The sequence below is a fragment of the Parasteatoda tepidariorum genome, chromosome 3, assembly GCF_043381705.1.
Source record: "Parasteatoda tepidariorum isolate YZ-2023 chromosome 3, CAS_Ptep_4.0, whole genome shotgun sequence".
NCBI classification, from domain to species: Eukaryota; Metazoa; Arthropoda; class Arachnida; order Araneae; family Theridiidae; genus Parasteatoda; species Parasteatoda tepidariorum.
In genome coordinates, this window is record NC_092206.1 from 19,780,112 (window position 1) to 19,799,976 (window position 19,865).

Here is a 19,865-nt window from a genome sequence, read left to right on the forward strand (position 1 = left end):
GAAAATTATCAAAATCAATTATATATATATATATATATATATATATATATTTCTGTGGGATTCATGATTATGAGTTTGAAGCTGTTGATGAATTTAAATATATTGGGACTACTGTAACCTTCAAAAAATGACATAAATAATGAAATCGATAGCTGTTTAGCAATGGCTAACAAGCGCTACTTGTGTTTAAAATGTTGTTCTACTTGTTCTAACTAAAAAGTAAATTTCTTAAACAAAAGACAAGCATTAACATATACAAACCACTCCTACGGCCTGTGATCCTACATGGTAGTGAGTGCTGGACTCTTAATAAAAAAGAGAACAAATTGCTGATTTTTGAGAGAGGGATACCTAGAAGAATTTTTGGTGCAGTCAATGAGAATAACAAATGGCGCACCCTTTACAATCAGAGCTATATAAAAAGTATAAACTAACTGGAAAGCCATGGCAAAGAATAGATCAAGATGGTAAAAACTTTTTGAGGCGGCCTTGGTCTGTCATAGGCTGTAGTGCCCAAGAAGAAGAAGTGTGTGGGATTCAGTCTCGGCAATTGCTTGTAATACTTGTAATTGCTTGTAATTTAATGTACTTGACAGGAAATTATTAATTATTATTTATCATTGATATATTATTATGATTATTAATTATCCATTCCTATAGAGAGGGTGTTTTTAACCTATCTCATTAGGAATGGAATTTTCAGTAACGTTTGAATGCTCTTTTTGATAGCTTTAATAACAATTTTGATAAAATTTAGTAAAAATTTCTTATATTTGAATTATGCTTGTAATTACATGGTTCTCATAAAGGCTTTTTAATATTAAACTACCATATTTTAAAAATTTCTTCGTCAAACCTATGATCTCATAAAATCTAGACTTGTATTGATTCAGTTCTTCTGTATTCAAAAAATTTTGTATTCAAGTCTTCTTATTTTTGAAACTGAAAGGTATTTAAATGAATATCAACTTTTAATTGTTAAAGTTATGTAGTCTATGAGTTTTATTGTAAAAAATCTCTATAATTCCCTATGTGCAGAATATTATTTATGTGCTGTAGAAGTTTGGTACAATTTTTTTTTGTTTTCAAAAAAATACTGGATATAACATTTCATATTTCTTAGACATTATTTGTCATTTCTGTTTATATGTTTAGGTTCAAAAGATCATGAAATGGTGGTCAATCCTATTCATCAAGGACCTATTGAAGGTGAAGTAAATATTGCTAGGTAAATACATGTTGTTCTTTATCATCTTTCATTATTTAACCTGATAAAACACTTTTTTCTTTTGTGTTCTCAAGTGTCTTACAATTTAGTTTCCTTAATAATGTGTCTTTATTTGCAATTTAATTTCCAATAAGCTTATTTGTTTGTACAATTTTAGTGAAGAACTAAGATTAAAGAAAAAGTTTCCTCTAATTTAATTTTAAAAAAATAACAATTTTTAAAAAAATTAGTTTTAAAAAGTAAAATTTTATTTGTGAATGTCCTTAATACATATGTTGTTATGAAACAGATTATTTAATAACCAATTTATTATCGTTTATTATAAAAATATATTTTTATTCTGTAAATGCATTTTTAAAATTAATTTTTATTAATTAAAAGAAAGAGCATTTTAACAAAATTCAAAAATTGCCTTTATTCTTTATGTTTATCTGCTTATGTGTATCTCTTTTCTTTGTCAAAAAAGGATGTCTCTTTCAAGTTAAATTTTTTTTATAACTTGTGCCTAAAGACGTGTCTGCAAAGGTGCAAATTATTACAATTTGTCTGTAATTATTAAGATTTCATTTTCCAGATTATGGTGTTAGAAATAAACTCCCCCCCCCTTTTCTACCAAGAGTTATAAAATCTGTCTGCTGCAAATATTCATGAAGAAAGCAACACTTAAGCGTTATTTTTTTAAGTAGTAAATTCATGCATTACTTATCAATATTAGGTATATACCTATATAGAATATAAGTTTATACTATATAGAATTAAGCNCCCCTTTTCTACCAAGAGTTATAAAATCTGTCTGCAACAAATATTCATGAAGAAAGCAACACTTAAGCGTTATTTTTTTTTTTAAATAGTAAATTCATGCATTACTTATCAATATTAGGTATATACCTATATAGAATATAAGTTTATACTATATAGAATTAAGCAATTTGAGCTTTTTTGAAGTTATATGTATTATTTCTTTCTGAATTTGAAAAGCAGACACCCCCATGTCTGTAATTGCTCTACATGTCTTCATTTTAATGATAAATGTTTGTATCAAAAATTTTATTTTTTGAAAATTAGTTAAGAAATTTCAACTGCATGCCTTTCCAGTACCAGATTAGAAGATTTTTTACCTGTTGCCATAGTTATAATTTTTATCATTTGCCGCAGAAAATAAAAGATTTTGCATTATAGTATTTACTATTGAATATAAATTGAGTAGCGATCAACAATAGTGCATAATAATTTTTAAAAAACTTTTTTCTATTGTAAACGTAAATTTTAAGAAACAGAAAAAAATATTTTTTAAAGAAAATTTCAATAATTAAACTCTAAATATTTATGGGACTGGTTATATCTATAATTTACTAATGTACTTACTTTTTCAGATTATTTTCAAAATAAACAATAAAATATAGGGTCTGGTGTAGTAAATAGGGTAAAATGGAGATATAAAAAACAACATATATTTTTCCTTTTAAATTGAGATAATTTGTTTATTATTTTTAGAGACATTTACTGTTTGCAGCAAGCATTTACATTCTAGTTTTAGGAACTGATAAAAAATTTAATGTTTGCAGACTATCTGTTTATGATCAACTTACGCAGTGTGTTAGTTTTATTTGCTGAGGAACTTTCTTCTAATATCATTAAAACCTGGCAAAACTATTAATTTTAGTTCATACTTGTAGAAAAACGTCTAAGGAGCAAATATGCATAGGAATTTAAGAATAAATTTGAAAATTCTTTTTATTATGAATTGTTTTCTATGGGTATACAGTTAGGCTTAGCTAAGTGTTGTATAACGGGTATTTTTTTTACTTCTGTGTTAGTTTTATTAAGTTTCTAATACTCTATATTTTATAACAAAATAGCTAAAAAATAATCTACTTATTTGATTACACATAATTTTTGCACTGAAAGCAAAATTTCTTTTAAATAAATTTTTTTTTAGAGAATTAAATGGTTAAGAGGTAAATAATAATATAACGGACATATTATACAATTAGGAAATATGACTAAAATAACAGAATGGTACAACTTAGTGAGCATATTTACAGATATAGATGAGTTTTAACATAAGTTTCTGTCTTCATATTGCAGTTTTTTCATAGAAAACAAAACAATTTCTTTAAAATAACTCATTTGTATAAAAATGCAGGTCTGCTATAAATAGTAAAAACATTTTAAATTATCACTATAGATGTTAATTTTTACTCTCTCCTTCACATATCAAGTATATCCAAAACCATAACACTTGTCTTGCTTTTTTAAGAAATTGTGTAGTGTTTAGCAAATAATGCTGCATCTTAAGTAAAACATAATTTTGATATCCTAGTACATTAACTCTTTTATTTAATAATAAAGAAAAAAAATTTTTTTAAACATTTTTAAAAAAAAATATAATTGAAATACATTTGTTTTAGAGCATTTTTATATCTAAAAAATATTAATAAAATATACACTAATTTTAGACCTATCCTCACTTTGCCACGAGGGTGTGACAAAACATGTTCTTTTGGATGCATTACTATAAGAAAATAAACAAAATAGATAAATTATATTTCATATTTAATCTATATGAATGTAATGTTTATGAAACGCATTGAAATTTTTGTTAAAATATATTAAATTATTTGGTTTTAGAGCCTTCTTTTAAAAAAAGCTTTATTTTGTATCCAATTTATCCCACCTAACTCTACTTCAAAATATTTGCAAAATAAATATTAAGACACTGCAAATAAACCTATAAAGTATTTTTCCACATTTCTAACTTTACCTTTTTTGGGAGTTCTATTTTATGCATACAGAATTTATTGAATAACATTCATAATGCTAACGTTTTTGCATTTTTATGTGCTGTTAGTATTTTTAACTATATATAAATGTTTTAATCCATCTATAATTTTATTCAGTTTGCAAACATCATATCCCCTTTGTATCATTTTATCCAGTGTATTTTATATTGTTTTCCTACCTTTTTATCTGACTTTATTTATACCTTTTATTTGATTATATAAACTTACTTGTACCATTTTATCAATAATAATTGTACAATGAAAGTGTTGTATGCACTTTGACCTTTGTTTTTAAACTGTTATACCGTATTGTTTGGCGGAGCATGTCCTTGTTTGAATTTTGTGCCATTAAGCCCTACATTCAATCAATAAATCAATTCACATTTTTTACTATCATTTTTCATTTTATATATAGGTACATCTCAAGACTATTATCTTTCAATTATGAAAACGATCCAATTACCTCTACACTCATTGATGATTGGTTAGAAATCGCTCATACTTCTGTACTTCATGGCAATACTAAAGATAGACAGGGTATTCTGCGATCTCTTAATTCACACTTTGGGAAAAGCACGTTTCTGGTCGGTGATAGTCTGTCAACTGCTGACATTGTAATGTGGAGTGCTCTTATTCAGGCAAAACTTCATATAAATTTACCAACTAATGCTTTGAAATGGTTTAAATCACTATCTAATAGTGAGTTTTTTCAGAAATACAATGAGTTTATTTCATTATAAAAATGTATTTAAATAGTTAATAAACATTTTACATGTATTTTGTCACTGATTGTTTGATTTCTGTTATTAATTTTTGTTAATATTATATTAAAAAAATCAAAACTAATGGCACTTTCTGTAAATTTATTTGCAATTTTGATCAGAGTAATCACCTTAATTTGTTCACTACAATTCTAGCTCAAATATATATATATTTATATACATTGGGATTATAAAATAATTTATCCTACATCTAATCCCTTGGACAGCATGTTTGAGAAAACAGAATGAGAACAAACCATTAAATTAATTTAATATTAGATTTTTAATTGTAACTAAACAAATCTTTATTTCAAAATTGACTCCTGGTGGCTCAGTGGTAATGGGTTCGATCCTTGGACCAGGTAAGGTTGACTTAGCCTTTCATTCCTTCAGTGGGTCTGATTTTATCATTGAGTAATAATTCTCCAGACTTAAATATAAAATGTACTTAAATAAAAAACATACCTCTCAATGACTTTTGTTTCAATAATCATATTTTCAGATTCTAATGATTCAGTCTTAATGGTCAAGAAGTAGACTTTAAATATACTAACTGTCATACTTTAAACATTTCCTAGAAACTACGCTTTTTTCGACTGATATCCATCATAAGACTTGATTATCAATTCTAAAATTGAAGGATGTGATTTGTTAAAGAGAAAATTATTTAAGGACTACCTTGGATACATTAAAATTTCTTCTTAGCATTCAAAAATAATATTCTGAGGAGGATTATTATTTATTTATTTTTTTGCACACTGTTCATTTTATATTTAATGTAATTTAGATGGAATCATGGTTCTCATGATTTAAATCACCTATTTTATTTTAAATCATTGATTTATTTCAATTAAATTTGTTTGAAGTATTTAAGTTGAATTTTTTTACATAATGTAATTTATTAATATATATATTCTTTAAGGTTACGATTTTTTATTTATTTTTTCTGATTTTAATGATAATGAAGGCTATATCTAAATAATGAAAGAGGGATATTTATAAAATTATTTTTTGATGTCCAAAATAGAATTATAAATGAAGAAACTAAATATGAATGAAAATTAATTAAGAAGCTAAATATAGATGAAACTTTAATTATAATTTTCCACTGTTTGTATGTCAAGTAGTTTGATTTTAATAAAAATGTTTTAGTTAAATTCAATTCATTTAGATTTAAACTTATTTAAAAACACGACTTTTAAAACTTATTAAATATGTAGTTAGTGTATATATTTAACTTGTTTTTTTATATTTTTCAGTAGTTAGTTGTAATAAAATAATAAATGTAATCATTTTAGTTGAAAAAATGTATTATTTTAGATATGTTTTTGAATAATAATGAATGTTATTAATATATTTTATCAGAGCTTGATTTAAAAAATGTAAAATTATCAAAAAACCGAATTTAATTTAAAAAAATCTAATTTAAATAACAAAATCCTATTTTTATAACTTTTTTAAAAAATAATCATTTTTGCCAACCCTGGACCAAATTTGAAATTTATGATTTAATAGTGTAAGGGAAGAGAGACACATAGAATGAGGGAAATTTTTGGGGAAAAAATTGAGATTTATCGTAGAAAGTTTTTATTTTAGTCTTATTTATCTATATAATATTAATTTGACGCCCGGTAGTTGAGCGGTAGCGCTTCACGCTGTCGTGCTACAGGTCCCTGGTTCGATCCTCGGGCCGGGCAAGGTTGCTCAACCTTTCATCTCTTCAGTGGGTCGATAAATGAGTACCAAGCATGCTTGACATACAAGCATGCTTGACTAAACATTGGGGGTTCGGCTGACCATCTGACTGGAACATCTGCTCCTGCAGCCCAGAACCCAAGGTCAAGAAAACTGAGATGGGCACAGTAGGCTTTGGCCCTCTATGAGCTGTTGCGCCACTGAGTTTAGTTTAGTAATATTAATTTATTTAAGTTTTAATTCCGATGATTTCCATGCACTGTGCGTAGCGTTTTTAAAAAGTGCTTATTTTCGTTTTTTAAAAGCCCTTAAAGGAGCTTTTTTCATTGGAAGTTTTTAAAATGTGCTTAATTTTCCCTTTTTTCAAAATGATATTTTTCCTTTACTAAGTTGATTTTCGCTTCGAATTATGCAAAAAGACTCAGCTCGCATTTTTCTATTCAACGTTTTCACAATTAATTCAACCCCAATCTATTTCGGCGTATTGTAAGTCCGTGGCGTATGAAAACGCCATTCGTTTTACATGATTTAAAATTTCATAATTTTTGACAATTGTTAAAAACAATGCCAAAAAGCTTTTTTTTTTTTTTTTTTGACGTGACGTTTAAAACAAGATAAAACCGCCAATTGTCAAAAACTTTCCAACCCTGCCTAGTTATGATATTTTTTAAAGTGCTTAAAAATATTTTTGAAGGCTTCAAAAGTGCTTAAAAGGTGCTTATTTTTGTTGAATAATTTGGTTGCGCACCCTAAGGCTCTAAGTGACAGTTTCTTTGTCAAAGAATGACGTAAGTGCATTTGGCAGTAACCAATTGACGAGTAGCTTTAGAAAACCTGTTGTTGCCCAAGCAAGCCTGCTTGAAATGAAGCTGCGTTTCTTCTTTTTTAAGTGGCGTCATCTATAGCCAAGAATACGATTTCAGCTACCCATACGTCACAACCCGTTTTAAAGGTAGGACCCAATCATACTGCTTTCATTCATCCACAGATTATAATTTTGGCCTGAATCGGAGAACGATCTATCTCCAATTCAAGTATTCTTTCCAGAGGTATTGATTTGTTATGGGTATTTGGAGAACTTTGTGTCTCCAACAGATTTAATGTGCACCAGGGGATGTGCAACAGATTTAATGTGGGGGGNTTCGGGGGGGGGGGGGGATTCGTACTCACGAATAAGAGTCCCATGTCCTACCAACCAGGCTATCCTGGTCTTTTAGAAAAACCTGTCTTTTTAGAACAGCATTTGATTTTCTTTTCTTTAAAAAGTACGGGAGAAAAAATAATGCACGATATTGGTAGAAAACATATATTAAACTCAATACTGTTTTCAACCTGCGCTTGGATATCATGTTTCTGAAAGTAGTTGTTTAAGTGCAACATAAAACAAGGGAGAAAAAAAGGCAAGAAAGAAAAAGAATGCAATGATTAACACAGATTAAATATGATGATAACGCTCTTTTTTACGTAATGATAAAAAATCATCAATCCTCATTAAAAGAAAACTTCAATTTGCTAATTAGAGAGAAGAAAATCACACCCTGGGTTTTCTTTCTAATTCCTTTTGAACTCATCGATATCTGTCGAGCCTATCAGTTGAATCAATCAGTTTTGTTCAGATTTAGCAAATAAATGTTACAATGTTAATATAAAAAATCAATTAATAAAACTAAAATAGGAAACCTATCGTAGTAAGACTTAAAAAGTAAAATCACTCTGAACTCATCGATATCTGGTGAACCTACCAACATCGGTGAACAGAATAGTCAGTGTTGCTTTCACTGCACGAGGACTCTTTCGGCGGTGAAACGCTTTTACAGAAACAGGACGAATTATCAATCAGTTTTGCAAATAATTATCACCATGTTAACTTCAAAAAGCAATTTAAAAAAATATTATAGAAAACCTATTAAAGTAAAAGTTATTTCAAATTTTTGAGAAAATTGGTATGAAATCATGATAAAATTGAAAATTTTAAATTATCGAGACAGGATTTCATTGCGAATCAATGTCTTTAGGAAAAAACAAGCAATTATCGATATAATTAGGATACACACTTAAAAATATGTCAGTGCATCATAATAATACCTATTTTTATGTAAATACCTAAAAATATGTAATGTTATGAAGATATTATTTTTTTTCTCAGACGAATTATTACCAATATCAGTTTGCAACTAGGTAATTTAAATGAAAATACTAGAGGGCTTTATCACTTGCTTGCTTTGTTCACTAGCCCCATCGTCTGCTACAACATTTTTCATTACTTGATGATGACTGACTGCTGCATCTAAGTTTAATAGCATTTAATTGAAAGATCCCAAAATGTTTTATTCTATTAAAACAATTTTGGTTTTTCTGATTTAGTTCTCGATTTCATTAGGATAAAATTTAAACCTAATTATTTAACTTGGCAACTATATTTCCATTTCATCTATAACTTCGGTTTTTATTTTTTAAGTTTTTTCATTTTTCAACAAAAATTTCTAATTGCTTTTTAAGAGATTATTTAGCAGTAAAAATAGTTCATTGTTAATAATGTTTTAGAATCCTAATGTTTTAGAAAAAGTAAACATAACTTATTTATTGTTTAATAATTGTAAAAAGGTTAATAAGTTTAGATAATGATTTTTATCGTAAAATGCTACGTAATAAGGTAATATTATAGAATTATTTTATAATAAAGAAACAGTACTTTCAGTTTTGAGCCTTTAATTTGAAACAATATTCAAAATAACTCAAAAATGTAACAACAAAGGACGATTAAATATTACAGGCTAAATATAATTAAAAAACATTACCTATAAGTTACATGCATAAATATTAGAGAGGCTTTGCATAGATCATGCAAACGCTAACCTTATTTTCTATTCCTTTCTGTCAGCGCGGGAAATTTTTGTAATACTTATTACGAAGCTTATTGTTTTTTAAAAAAATAAACCAGAAAAATTTAACACTTTTAGTATTTTTAGTTTACGTTTTATTGAAGCTAAAGTTCGTATTTAATACCCATACGTAAAATTACAATTATTTTAATCAATTGTGAAATAGAAACTAAAAATATGTTTTTTTGGAAAAAAAAAACCTTTTGTTAATAATCAAATAGAAGTTAAAGCAACGCACTTCTTCATGATACATAACTATAGTATATTTAGCTACTATATGTGATATATTAATTACCAATTACTATTGTGTCGTATTTTTAGAAATTTTCAATTAATAAAATTTATTATTTGTTTTAACTACTATTGTATAATGTTTAGAACTAATTACACAGAAACGTTTTTATTTTCTTTCTTTATGAATAAAATTTCATTACATAACGAAAGTTATATCATTTTTTTTATAGCAGAGGTGTTGAAGTTCACGTAAAAGCAAAACATTTGAAAAATTTCGACAGGACGCAGTTAATTAAAAGATAATATTAGAATCCAGATTTTTTATTTTTTTTGCAATATGAATAGATATATATTAAGTTTTACAATCTTTTAAAATAAATTATTTTGTTGAAGTTCAAAAGTTTTAAAAATGTCTATTTTTTTTCTAAAGTGAACCCCATTTAAAGGCACAAAAATTATTAAAAATGTTTAAAATTACTGGCAACATCAAAGCAAATGTAAACTCTTGTAATTAAACTAACTAGCAAATAAAATGAGAAAATAAATATTTTTTTTATGTTTGTTAAACTTCAAACATTAAATTTTTTAAACTAATTATGATCAACATATAACTCGGTTTCTAAAATTTTATTTTAATCAATCAAATCCTACAAGTTTAAACGAAATTTTAAGGCGCTAACAGCAAAAAAACTGAAAATATGGCTGATTCTGAAGACATCGACTCTGAAAAAAAAATGAGTTTATTGTTTGATTAGATTCAGTGAATATATGCTGCAGGAAAAATTAATAACTCCTGTAGTTTTTGGTGTAACAACAAAATTTTGCTGTCAAATTAATCAGAATGAATTTTATTAAGATATAGATTTTTTTGTTAAAAAAATTAAAAGTTTTGATCCAAAACACATCTTTAGATAGTTTTTCTCAAAAAGATCCGATAGTTTCACTTAAAAGTAGGTTTACCAACACTTTCTTACACAAGACTGTCATAGTAATTTAATGTTCCTTTTTTTTTCCACCATGAATATTGTATTAAGTGGATTGAGACACTTAATCTTGTTTCTTAAGACGAAGAAAAGCCTTAGAAGAAGAAATGAAGCCTTTGGAATGATCAATCCGTTTAAGACGCTTGACGAAAACATTATGTCAGGGGGTATAAAAGCGTTACGGAACCATGGTAAGTTCGCATTCGTGCAAAGCAAAGCGGTTCCTAGTGGTTCTGTTGGCTAGCATTCTTCTACAGAAGCTTCACAGCGCTACCTTGCGGGTGACTACTGTAGATTTGGAGATTTCTGAGCTTTAGGTATAAAAAGAATTTGATTATTATTATAGATAATGTTCAGCATTAATTTTCTTATCTAGATATTATAACTTAAATATATTTTTCTATTCTGTTAATTGGGTATAACATGAAAAAAGCACAACTACTTCCATTTACTAGGAATAACATTTACCTTTTCGTTTAATTAATAAACTGAGTTTTAAATATGTTCACTAAACTCATAAACTTCGGTAAAGCAACAATATAAATTATTTCCAAAGGAACTAGACTAATACAATTCCAACCTGGCGAGTAGCGACTTATAAACAAGACACTTCGTTTGATGCTTTTACTTGTTGCTAGAAATCAGGTTCGCAGAAAATGCTGTTTACTAGTTAAATTTAGTAGGAATAACACGATCTGTGACGTAGGCTATAGTATACCCAATTATCGATGTTGCTGAGTCGGTAGTTGAAATGTTCTACTTCAACTATGGACTTCTTTGGAAGATTTGGATATTAATTCCAACTTATGATCTTTTAAAACTTTCACCGAATCTTAGAAAAATAATAATATTATTACTATTTTCTATTCTTTTTTCACATGTGTGTGATTAGAAGAAATATTTCAAATTAAGAATGTAAGCTATGTTCAGCATTAATTTTCTTATCTAGATATTATAACTTCAAGATATTTTTCTATTCTGTAAATTATCAAAGTTGTTGAGTCGGTAGTTGAAGTGTTCTACTTCAACTATGGACTTCTTTGGAAAATTTGGATATTAATTCCAACTTCTGATCTTTTAAAACTTTCACTGAATCTTAGAAAAATAATAGTATTATTACTATTCTTTTTTCACATGTGCGATTAGAATAAAGATTTCAAAATAAAAATATAAGCTATGATAGTATTATTTTTGGTAATAAATGTTATTATAAAGTAGTTTCATACTTTGAATAATTGTGACATTTAATTTTATTATCATTGAAGAAAACAAGATAACAAAACGTATTACGAAGTATACTAGCATTTTTTTTTCTTCAGAAACTTAAATAATGAATTAGAATTAAAAAAAAAAAGAGTATTTTTCTATTGAACATCTGCAAAACCTTGAAACATGATAAACTTGATACATTTAACTCATCCTCTTTGTTCGAAAGTGCGAATTTTGGTTGGTATGTCTTGAAACTTGGATGCTCAATTACGTTACTTTAAATAAATAAGTATTAATTAATTTAACTATATTTAAATTAATAAAATTGATTTTTGAAAATAAGTGTTAAAAAACCATATTTTGAATAGAGGTTTTCAAACCGTATCTGACTTTTTACCTCATTTCAAGTTAGTCAGGTCCTGGTCACTGAAATATAAATTCGCCATTTAGAAATATATATCCGATATTTCAATTCCCTTGTCTTCTGGATTGGGTTCAAAATTACAAGGCTACGGAGTTGAACATTGGTGGTCGTAAACTCAAAATTGGGTCAACTATTCAACGACTGTTATAAAATGAAATAAAATTCGAATTTAGTTGGAACCACAGTACTAAATAAACATAATTTTCATTAATTTTAAAATGGTAATTTTAAAATAGTATTCTTAAACTTAATTATTTAAATTTCCATTTATCTACATAAAGGAAATGCGGAACTAAACAAACTTTTCTTTCTTTTTTTAGCAAGTTTACTTCTTCCGTCATGTCTTCCAGTGCCTTTTTGGCTCCTCGCGGAATGCTTGGAGCACCAACAAATCTTGGTGCAGCAGTGCCTTATGATGGTGCTTTCTATCCCTACCAGAGAAATGCCACCGTCGTGGACACAGTGCCTGCTGACATCTTGCATATGGTCCACGAGCACTGGTATCAGTTTGCCCCGATGAACCCATTATGGCATAGTCTTCTGGGTTTGGCTATGATCATTTTGGGAATCGTCAGTGTAATCGGAAATGGGATGGTCATCTATCTCATGACATCAACCAAGGTAAGTTGGTAGATTGTTGCGCAAGGTTTTTTAATATAAAAATGTTGCAATACGTTATACGTTTCATAAAAATTAACAAAGCAATGAGTAGTAAACGACTTGCTTAGACTTCCTACTGCAGTTTAAAGAAATTACTTCTAAAATACAATGTAAATAAACAATAAATTTAAAAAAATTATAATATTAAATTAATAACATTTTAATCAGCTAGGTTAACTTAATTGTTTTAAAGCACAAATTCTTAACTAACTACTCTAAGCCTTATTTTACTATTTCCTGATTCGGGAAGTAATTATACAAACTTGGATTAATGTTTTTGTCCCTCTAAAGTACTAATTTGAATTTGTTTATAAGGTAAGAAAAATCATTAATTGATATGAGACTTCGAAGAAAGATCTAAAGACTTTAGAAAAATCGATAATCCGTAGACTAGCTAAAGCAGTAATCCTTACGCTTAACTTCAGGTTTAAATAAATCCACAAAATTAAAATAATGAAGCAGTTAACTTAATTATTTCTAAATTTATTATTTCGTTGTTAAAGATGTTTTTAGGGTATATATTTTAGGTTTATTACAAAATCGAGACCAAAAACGTGATAGTTCTGTTGTTAGATATATGCTCTCATATTCATTAAGGAATTTCAGTAGTTTCAGGAAATACTTTTCTTACTGATAGTAAACGTAATGTACGTATATTTTAAGAAATTAAAATTAAAAGAATTTTGTTCATCATCATTAATTTAAAGAGATATATAAAAAACGTCAAATAAGCATTTGGTCATTTACTTCAGTTCTGATAAAAAAAAAATTTAAAAATTCAATTTGTTTAAAAAATACTTGCCAGTGATGTTTGGAAAAAATATTTTACAAAAACAAACGTGTGAGAGTGTGTAGATGTTAAATGCGGCAGTTCCTCGACCCGTAGCTTTTGGAACCCGCTCCAAACGGTTCTGACGATGCCGTTCGAAAACAAACTGAAAAATTTAATCGGTTTTCATCTTAAGAGGAGATATTCTTTCTTTCTCTTTTTTTGTAAGTAAACGATTTTGTGTAGAATTCAAATGTTTTAGAAACAACCTTTTCATTTTAATAATAAAAAAAAAAATTCCAAAGCTGCGCCGATAATATTGTTTGGTCATTTTTTTCATCAAAATAGAAATTCATATAAAATATACATTTAGAAATTGAGAATTTGATTGGTGCATTGACCCTTTGACGCAGCTGGGACACCATTGTCCTTTTTATATATTTTTTTCTGACGCTTTAATCATAAGCAAAGAACATCATTTGGTATTTCTTAATTNACAGAGTTGAAATTAGACCTACTGAAAAGGCCAGTTTCGCTTATGAACGTAACTTTAGAGTTGAAATTAGAGGTGCTGAAAAAAAAGAGCAGTTTCGCTTTTGAACGTAACTACAGAGTTGAAATTAGACCTACTGAAAAGGCCAGTTTCGCTTATGAACGTAACTTTAGAGTTGAAATTAGAGGTGCTGAAAAAAAAGAGCAGTTTCGCTTTTGAACGTAACTACAGAGTTGCAGTTTGACGTGTAGAATAAGTGTTTTCATTTGTGAACTTATTTTGTAATTCAAATCACGAACTTTAGTTCGATATTCAAATTGTTAGGGATTATCGTAAATTTAAATGCCTTTTGTTGTGATTTTTTTAGCTTCTTAGCTTTAAATATTGACTATTTTTCTATTATAGAAGAAACATTTATTTTTTCTCATACAATGATCTTTACTTCTTTATTTTATAAGCTCGCACCGAGTAGATATCAATCAAAAGCAGCAAAATAAGGAGAGACATTAAATATTGCCATATTTAAAACTTATTGCATTGAATTTTATGTTTATTATTATATTTTTTACATAATTTTATTTTATCTAATGTTTTTTATTATATTTAATTTAATATTAATGCTATTTTAAAAAAATAATACAAACTTATTATATTTGAATTGTTATAAGTCTTTTTAATGATATAATTGTTTCTCCTTTATTTCTTTTTATTGAGTCATACAGTTTGTATTCCTTAAGGTTATTTTTTGCTAGTACAGATGAATGTTTATAAAATCTAGGTAATCTTCTGTTTTGTCACTATCAGCATTTTAACAAAATTGTCTCATAGAAAGCTACAATAACGGTGTATTTTTAAAAAATATGTTCCATGTCTTTGTGGAGAATATTGACGTTAAGAAAAAAAATAACGATGAATGAGAAGAAATTACGGGAGATAGTGAGTGGAGCGAGCAGGAGATGTTTCTTCGAATTAATTAAGTAAGGAAGGATCCTAATAAAAACATATGAAATTAAACGGCTATACTAAAAAGCGGGTATTAGAACTTATTTTTTTCTCTTTGAGGAATAATTTTATAGAATTAAAAAAAAGAAAACCTTCTTTTTAAAAAATAATTTAAAATAATTTTATTATTCTAAAAGTCTTATAGATTTCATTTACTGAACCTAATTGATCTTTGAATACTGCGATTAAAAGAGGATGCTTGAGGGTAATTAATTTTTTTATACAGAGGAAAACAGATTTATGACTTTTAGAAATAATGTTAGAAAGTTGAACAAGTGGTAGCTACAAAACAAGTTTATTTCTATTTCAGATGGATTTTACTTTATTTTTGTCAAAGAAACTGCCCCAGTTTTCATAACATAGAAATAATTCTATCCTTCTTATAGAACATTCGATTATGTTAGTCAGAAGTGAATAACTCAATTAATTTCAATATTCAATTCGCGGCTAGGAGAGCCTGCTTGGTAGGGTACTAGGCCCATGTCCAAGAGTTCTCGGGATCGATCCCACTCCGGACGAAGACTCCCCGTGTAGTAAATGGGAACTTATGCACGTTAAATTTGTCGAGTCGCAAAGTCCTCCATGATCCTATAACAAATCTATACCTTTGGGGGTACTGATCCAGGAGTTTCCTTGTCTTCTGGAGTGATTCAAAATTACAAGGCTACGGAGTTGAACATTAGTAGTCGTAAACTCAAAGATTGGGTCGGCTGTTCAACGACGGTTATAATACAAAACAAAATATTCACTAAAGATTTCACCATATAGCAATTTGGTTTGTTAGTCAGAAATAAATAACACAAATCACTCCATTATTTAAGTCCTAACTAGATCATGATTTTACTTTAATCTAAATCTTTAAGCTAGTCGGAAGTGATAAATTCAATTAAATTCAATTTATAATTCATAACTCTATAGGGATATTTTCTTACTCTTAAGGGCCTTTCCTTTATGGTTGTTAGAAAAGATGTCTTACTGGAAAGAAGAAAAAAACATTAAACTTTCAAACACAAAAGACAATATAAATAATTTTGAAATCAATCAGTCTCAGGTTAAAAATTTTATTACATGTAGATCAAAATAATTAGAGAGATCCAGAACACTTTTTTTTTAAAGAAAAATGCATATTTATAGAAGGCTTAAATAATGTTTAATTTTTTCACACTGATTTATCATACAAAATGTACACGAAAAATGCTCACGATATAATTTTTATCCATAGGTTTTGAATTTTCACTTTTGAAGAAAACTAGAAACAAAAGGAAATGATTTTTTTTTTTAAATAACGGCAGGCGCTGAACTTTCGTTTTTCTCCTTAGATGCCGGAAGTGTTGCTCATTTATTGATATCCGGTGGGCACCTGTGAACCAAAGTCATGGAGGCGAGCAACTATATCCACGCGACACTGCCACGATTACCCATTCTTGGGATAGGACATTCACACAACTCACAGATAAACATCCATGCCCCGATCACGATTCGAACCCGTAGCCATTGACTTCGGAGTCAGGCACGCTTAACCGTTCGGTCACTTGGCCGGCTGGAAAAAATATTACTGCTATGTGTAGAAATAATTAAAAAAAATAATAAGTGTTTATAGTGGTGATACTTTTTATTAAATTCTTAGTAATGGCAATGTAATTTTCTTAGTTTAATTTTTCTATTGGGAAGCTATCCGATATATTTTTTATTTCCCATGCCCTCCCGATTGACATTCGTCATTCAGGTATCAGGAAGGTAGATTTGTCGGCCACTCTTTTAGGAGACCCCTATTAGGTGGGCCAACGTTGCTCTTACATTAAGAACAGTACAGATAATACAAACTTGCCTTGTCCGGGATTCGAACAGAGGACATTTCTTAGGTTAGGTCAGCTCCCTGACAATTACACAGTCCGGTCGGCAGCAATATAAATAACTAGAACTTTCATCACTTTTTAATGATAATCATGTGAAATAATGTTACTACTTACAAACATTCTTCTTTGCATTCTTCTTCACATAATTCAGGCTTCCGCTTATTACATTCGTCAGTCAAATAGTCCTTTTTTATTCTAATTTCTAGTAGAATGAAAGATAATTTCTAATGCTCTTTACATCTCATCAAAATGATACTTCCAAAAATATATATGCACTTATATTACAAATTATACATGACGTTATGTTACAATATTATAAATATAATATATATATATATATATATATATAAACATAATAAAGACAGATTAACAAAGAAAATTTTAATATAATTAAAAGCTATAAATATAATAAAACTCTTAGTAGAACTATCTTTAATTATAATGATATCAGCAAAAAATTAGAGAAAATTAATATATCCGATTATGAATATCACTGTGAAGAGAAGAAATGTTTTGAATTTGTTGATAAATATCATAAGCATATTATTACTGGTAATTTAAATATAATAGAAAATTTAGAACTGAGAAATTTAATGTTAAAAGGCACAAAATTCTGACCCATTTACCATACATCAATTAATAAAATTCTAAAATACTTTCTTATGTTCTCAATAATTTTTTTTTTAAGACATCAAATAGATTCACCTAGGCATGGAAAAAAGAATGGAAAATGGGCTCTTTATTATTACTTTAAAAACTTTATTTTTAATAATAAGGAAAATTTAAATAACGGTAACAATTTCACAAATTTTGTCAAAAGTGATCAATCAATTAAGCAACTGCAAAAAATATTCTGTAATTATCCCTATCGACAAAGCTAACAATAACTATGCAACCTTCTGTAAAAAATTCTATGTTGAACTTTTAAATAAGGAGTTAAATAATAGTAACAATTTTAAGTTTTGTAATTTAAATAATAATATAAACATTAAAATTTTTTTTAGCTTTATATAAGAGATTAAAAATTAAAATTAATAATATACAAATTCCATACCTAGTAATCAGGATAAAATTTCATAAAATTCCTATTAAATTTAGAACAATCACTTTTGGGTCTAATTCTTACATAACTGAACCTGGCACCATTTTCTCTAACTACTCAGATAAAATTCTTAACAATTTTATTAAATAAGGTTTTTCTTGGATTATCACTAATAAACAAACTATTTTAGAGTTTATTAAACAAAATAAAATTAGTTCCAATTCGACTTTTGATTTCCAAGATATCTTTAATAGCATTCCCCTTTCTAAACTAAAAGATGTTCTTTTGAGTTATTACTGTGATTATAAAAAATATCCTTTATTGCGATTTTGATTATTGGAAAATACTAATTAATTTAGGTCTTTTTAATAATTATCTTTACAATGGAGAACATATTTTTGTTCAAATTGATGGAATACCACTAGGATCTAGTTATTCATCTCTTTTAGCAACTTATTTTTACACTAGTATGAAAAAAAATTATACTCTTAATTTTTAATTTTAATTAATAATGATTTAATTATCTTTAATTTTCAAAATTATGCAGTTTTGCTAAATAATATTTACTACGAGGATGAAATATAGTTTCAAAATCATCACAATAATATTAATTTTAATTTTTTGGATTTAAGCTTTATAAAAAATAAAATATCTGCATTGCTGGTTTATATGATAAAATAAATGATTTTAAATTTAATATAGATAAACTAATTCAAACGTTTCAAAAAATATTTATTTAAATACCATTTTTAATGAAACAAATAAAATTAAAAGAATTTGTAATAATGCTTATTTATCGAAAAAACAAATAGACGAACTGTTCCAAAATTTAATAAAAAACAATGGATATCCCACTAACGTAATTAAATTCTATATAAAATCGTTGAGTTAATTGTATGTTATAATTAAAAATTTCTTTGTTTACTAAATTTATATATTTACCATGTGCAAATCTGATTTCAGGCAAATCCATAACCAGGAATCTTCTAATATTTAATAAAGATTTTTTTTAAAATAAAATTCTTTTTCATTAAATGTTAATAATTTCTTAAAATTCAATCTTATTAGTATTAAAATTTTTAAATTGAAATTCAATACTTATTATTTTTCAATTAAAATTAAATACTTACTAATTATAAACTTTGAATAATACAAAATAAGAGAAGAATTTAAAATAATTAAAGCAATTAAAAACTATACTTCCAGTGGAAAAACACGACATGCAGCTGAAATTCCAAATGGAATTGAAACAAAAAAACAATGAAAAAATACGACAATCGAAGCTGACGTCTTCAGGGGGTACTAGCTCCGGAGGCCGTAAATGCAAAATTTTTTCTTTCGAGAGAACACGATAAATGTTTAAATTGCTCTCTCTGTACCCCAAAGGTTTTGCCAAAGTCCAGGAAGAAAAAATACAATACAAAATACATTAAGCAAATACAAAAGTATAAAATCAAGACTAATACATAAGAATAAAAAGCTCAAAAACTTACTTGAAAACAAATCCAATAACCAAATTACACAACTGACTATCAAACAACAACTAAATTGAAATAAACAAATATCGTTTATTTCAATAAAAAACTAAAAATTCACACTACTTCAATATAAAACTACAAATTATTTTGGATTTCGTTCTTGAGTGTACTTTGGCTCAAAATATATCTTATTAAAATTATAATTAGGAGAAATATGATAATTTTTAAAAGTTACGTAGAAAATTGTACATAAATGTATTTTTTTCTGCAATTTTAGACTAATTGCGAAGATAATATTGTTTAAACATTGGTTGAATAATTCTCTAGAAGTATTTCAATTAGTTAAATTTTACAGACACAGCAATG

At 27.3% G+C, this 19,865-nt stretch overlaps 1 protein-coding gene and 1 long non-coding RNA gene across 3 annotated transcripts in view; both read left to right on the plus strand.

Moving 5' to 3' along the window:
• The window catches only part of LOC107449914 (aaRS-interacting multifunctional protein 2), a 12,311-nt gene extending 7,515 nt beyond the window's left edge, over positions 1 to 4,796 (plus strand). For both annotated transcript variants that reach the window (XM_016065590.4, XM_016065589.4), the window contains exons 4-5: positions 1,156 to 1,228; positions 4,427 to 4,796. In XM_016065590.4, the coding sequence (XP_015921076.2) occupies positions 1,156 to 1,228; positions 4,427 to 4,751 (398 nt within the window). In that variant the 3' untranslated portion in view covers positions 4,752 to 4,796. The remainder of the gene's footprint in view (positions 1 to 1,155; positions 1,229 to 4,426) is intronic.
• A 5,969-nt stretch (positions 4,797 to 10,765) lies between these two features.
• On the plus strand, positions 10,766 to 12,699 carry LOC139425127 (uncharacterized). The gene is made up of 2 exons (XR_011636356.1): positions 10,766 to 10,883; positions 12,520 to 12,699. It is a non-coding gene; the product is annotated as an uncharacterized lncRNA (long non-coding RNA).
• Positions 12,700 to 19,865: the final 7,166 nt, after the last annotated feature.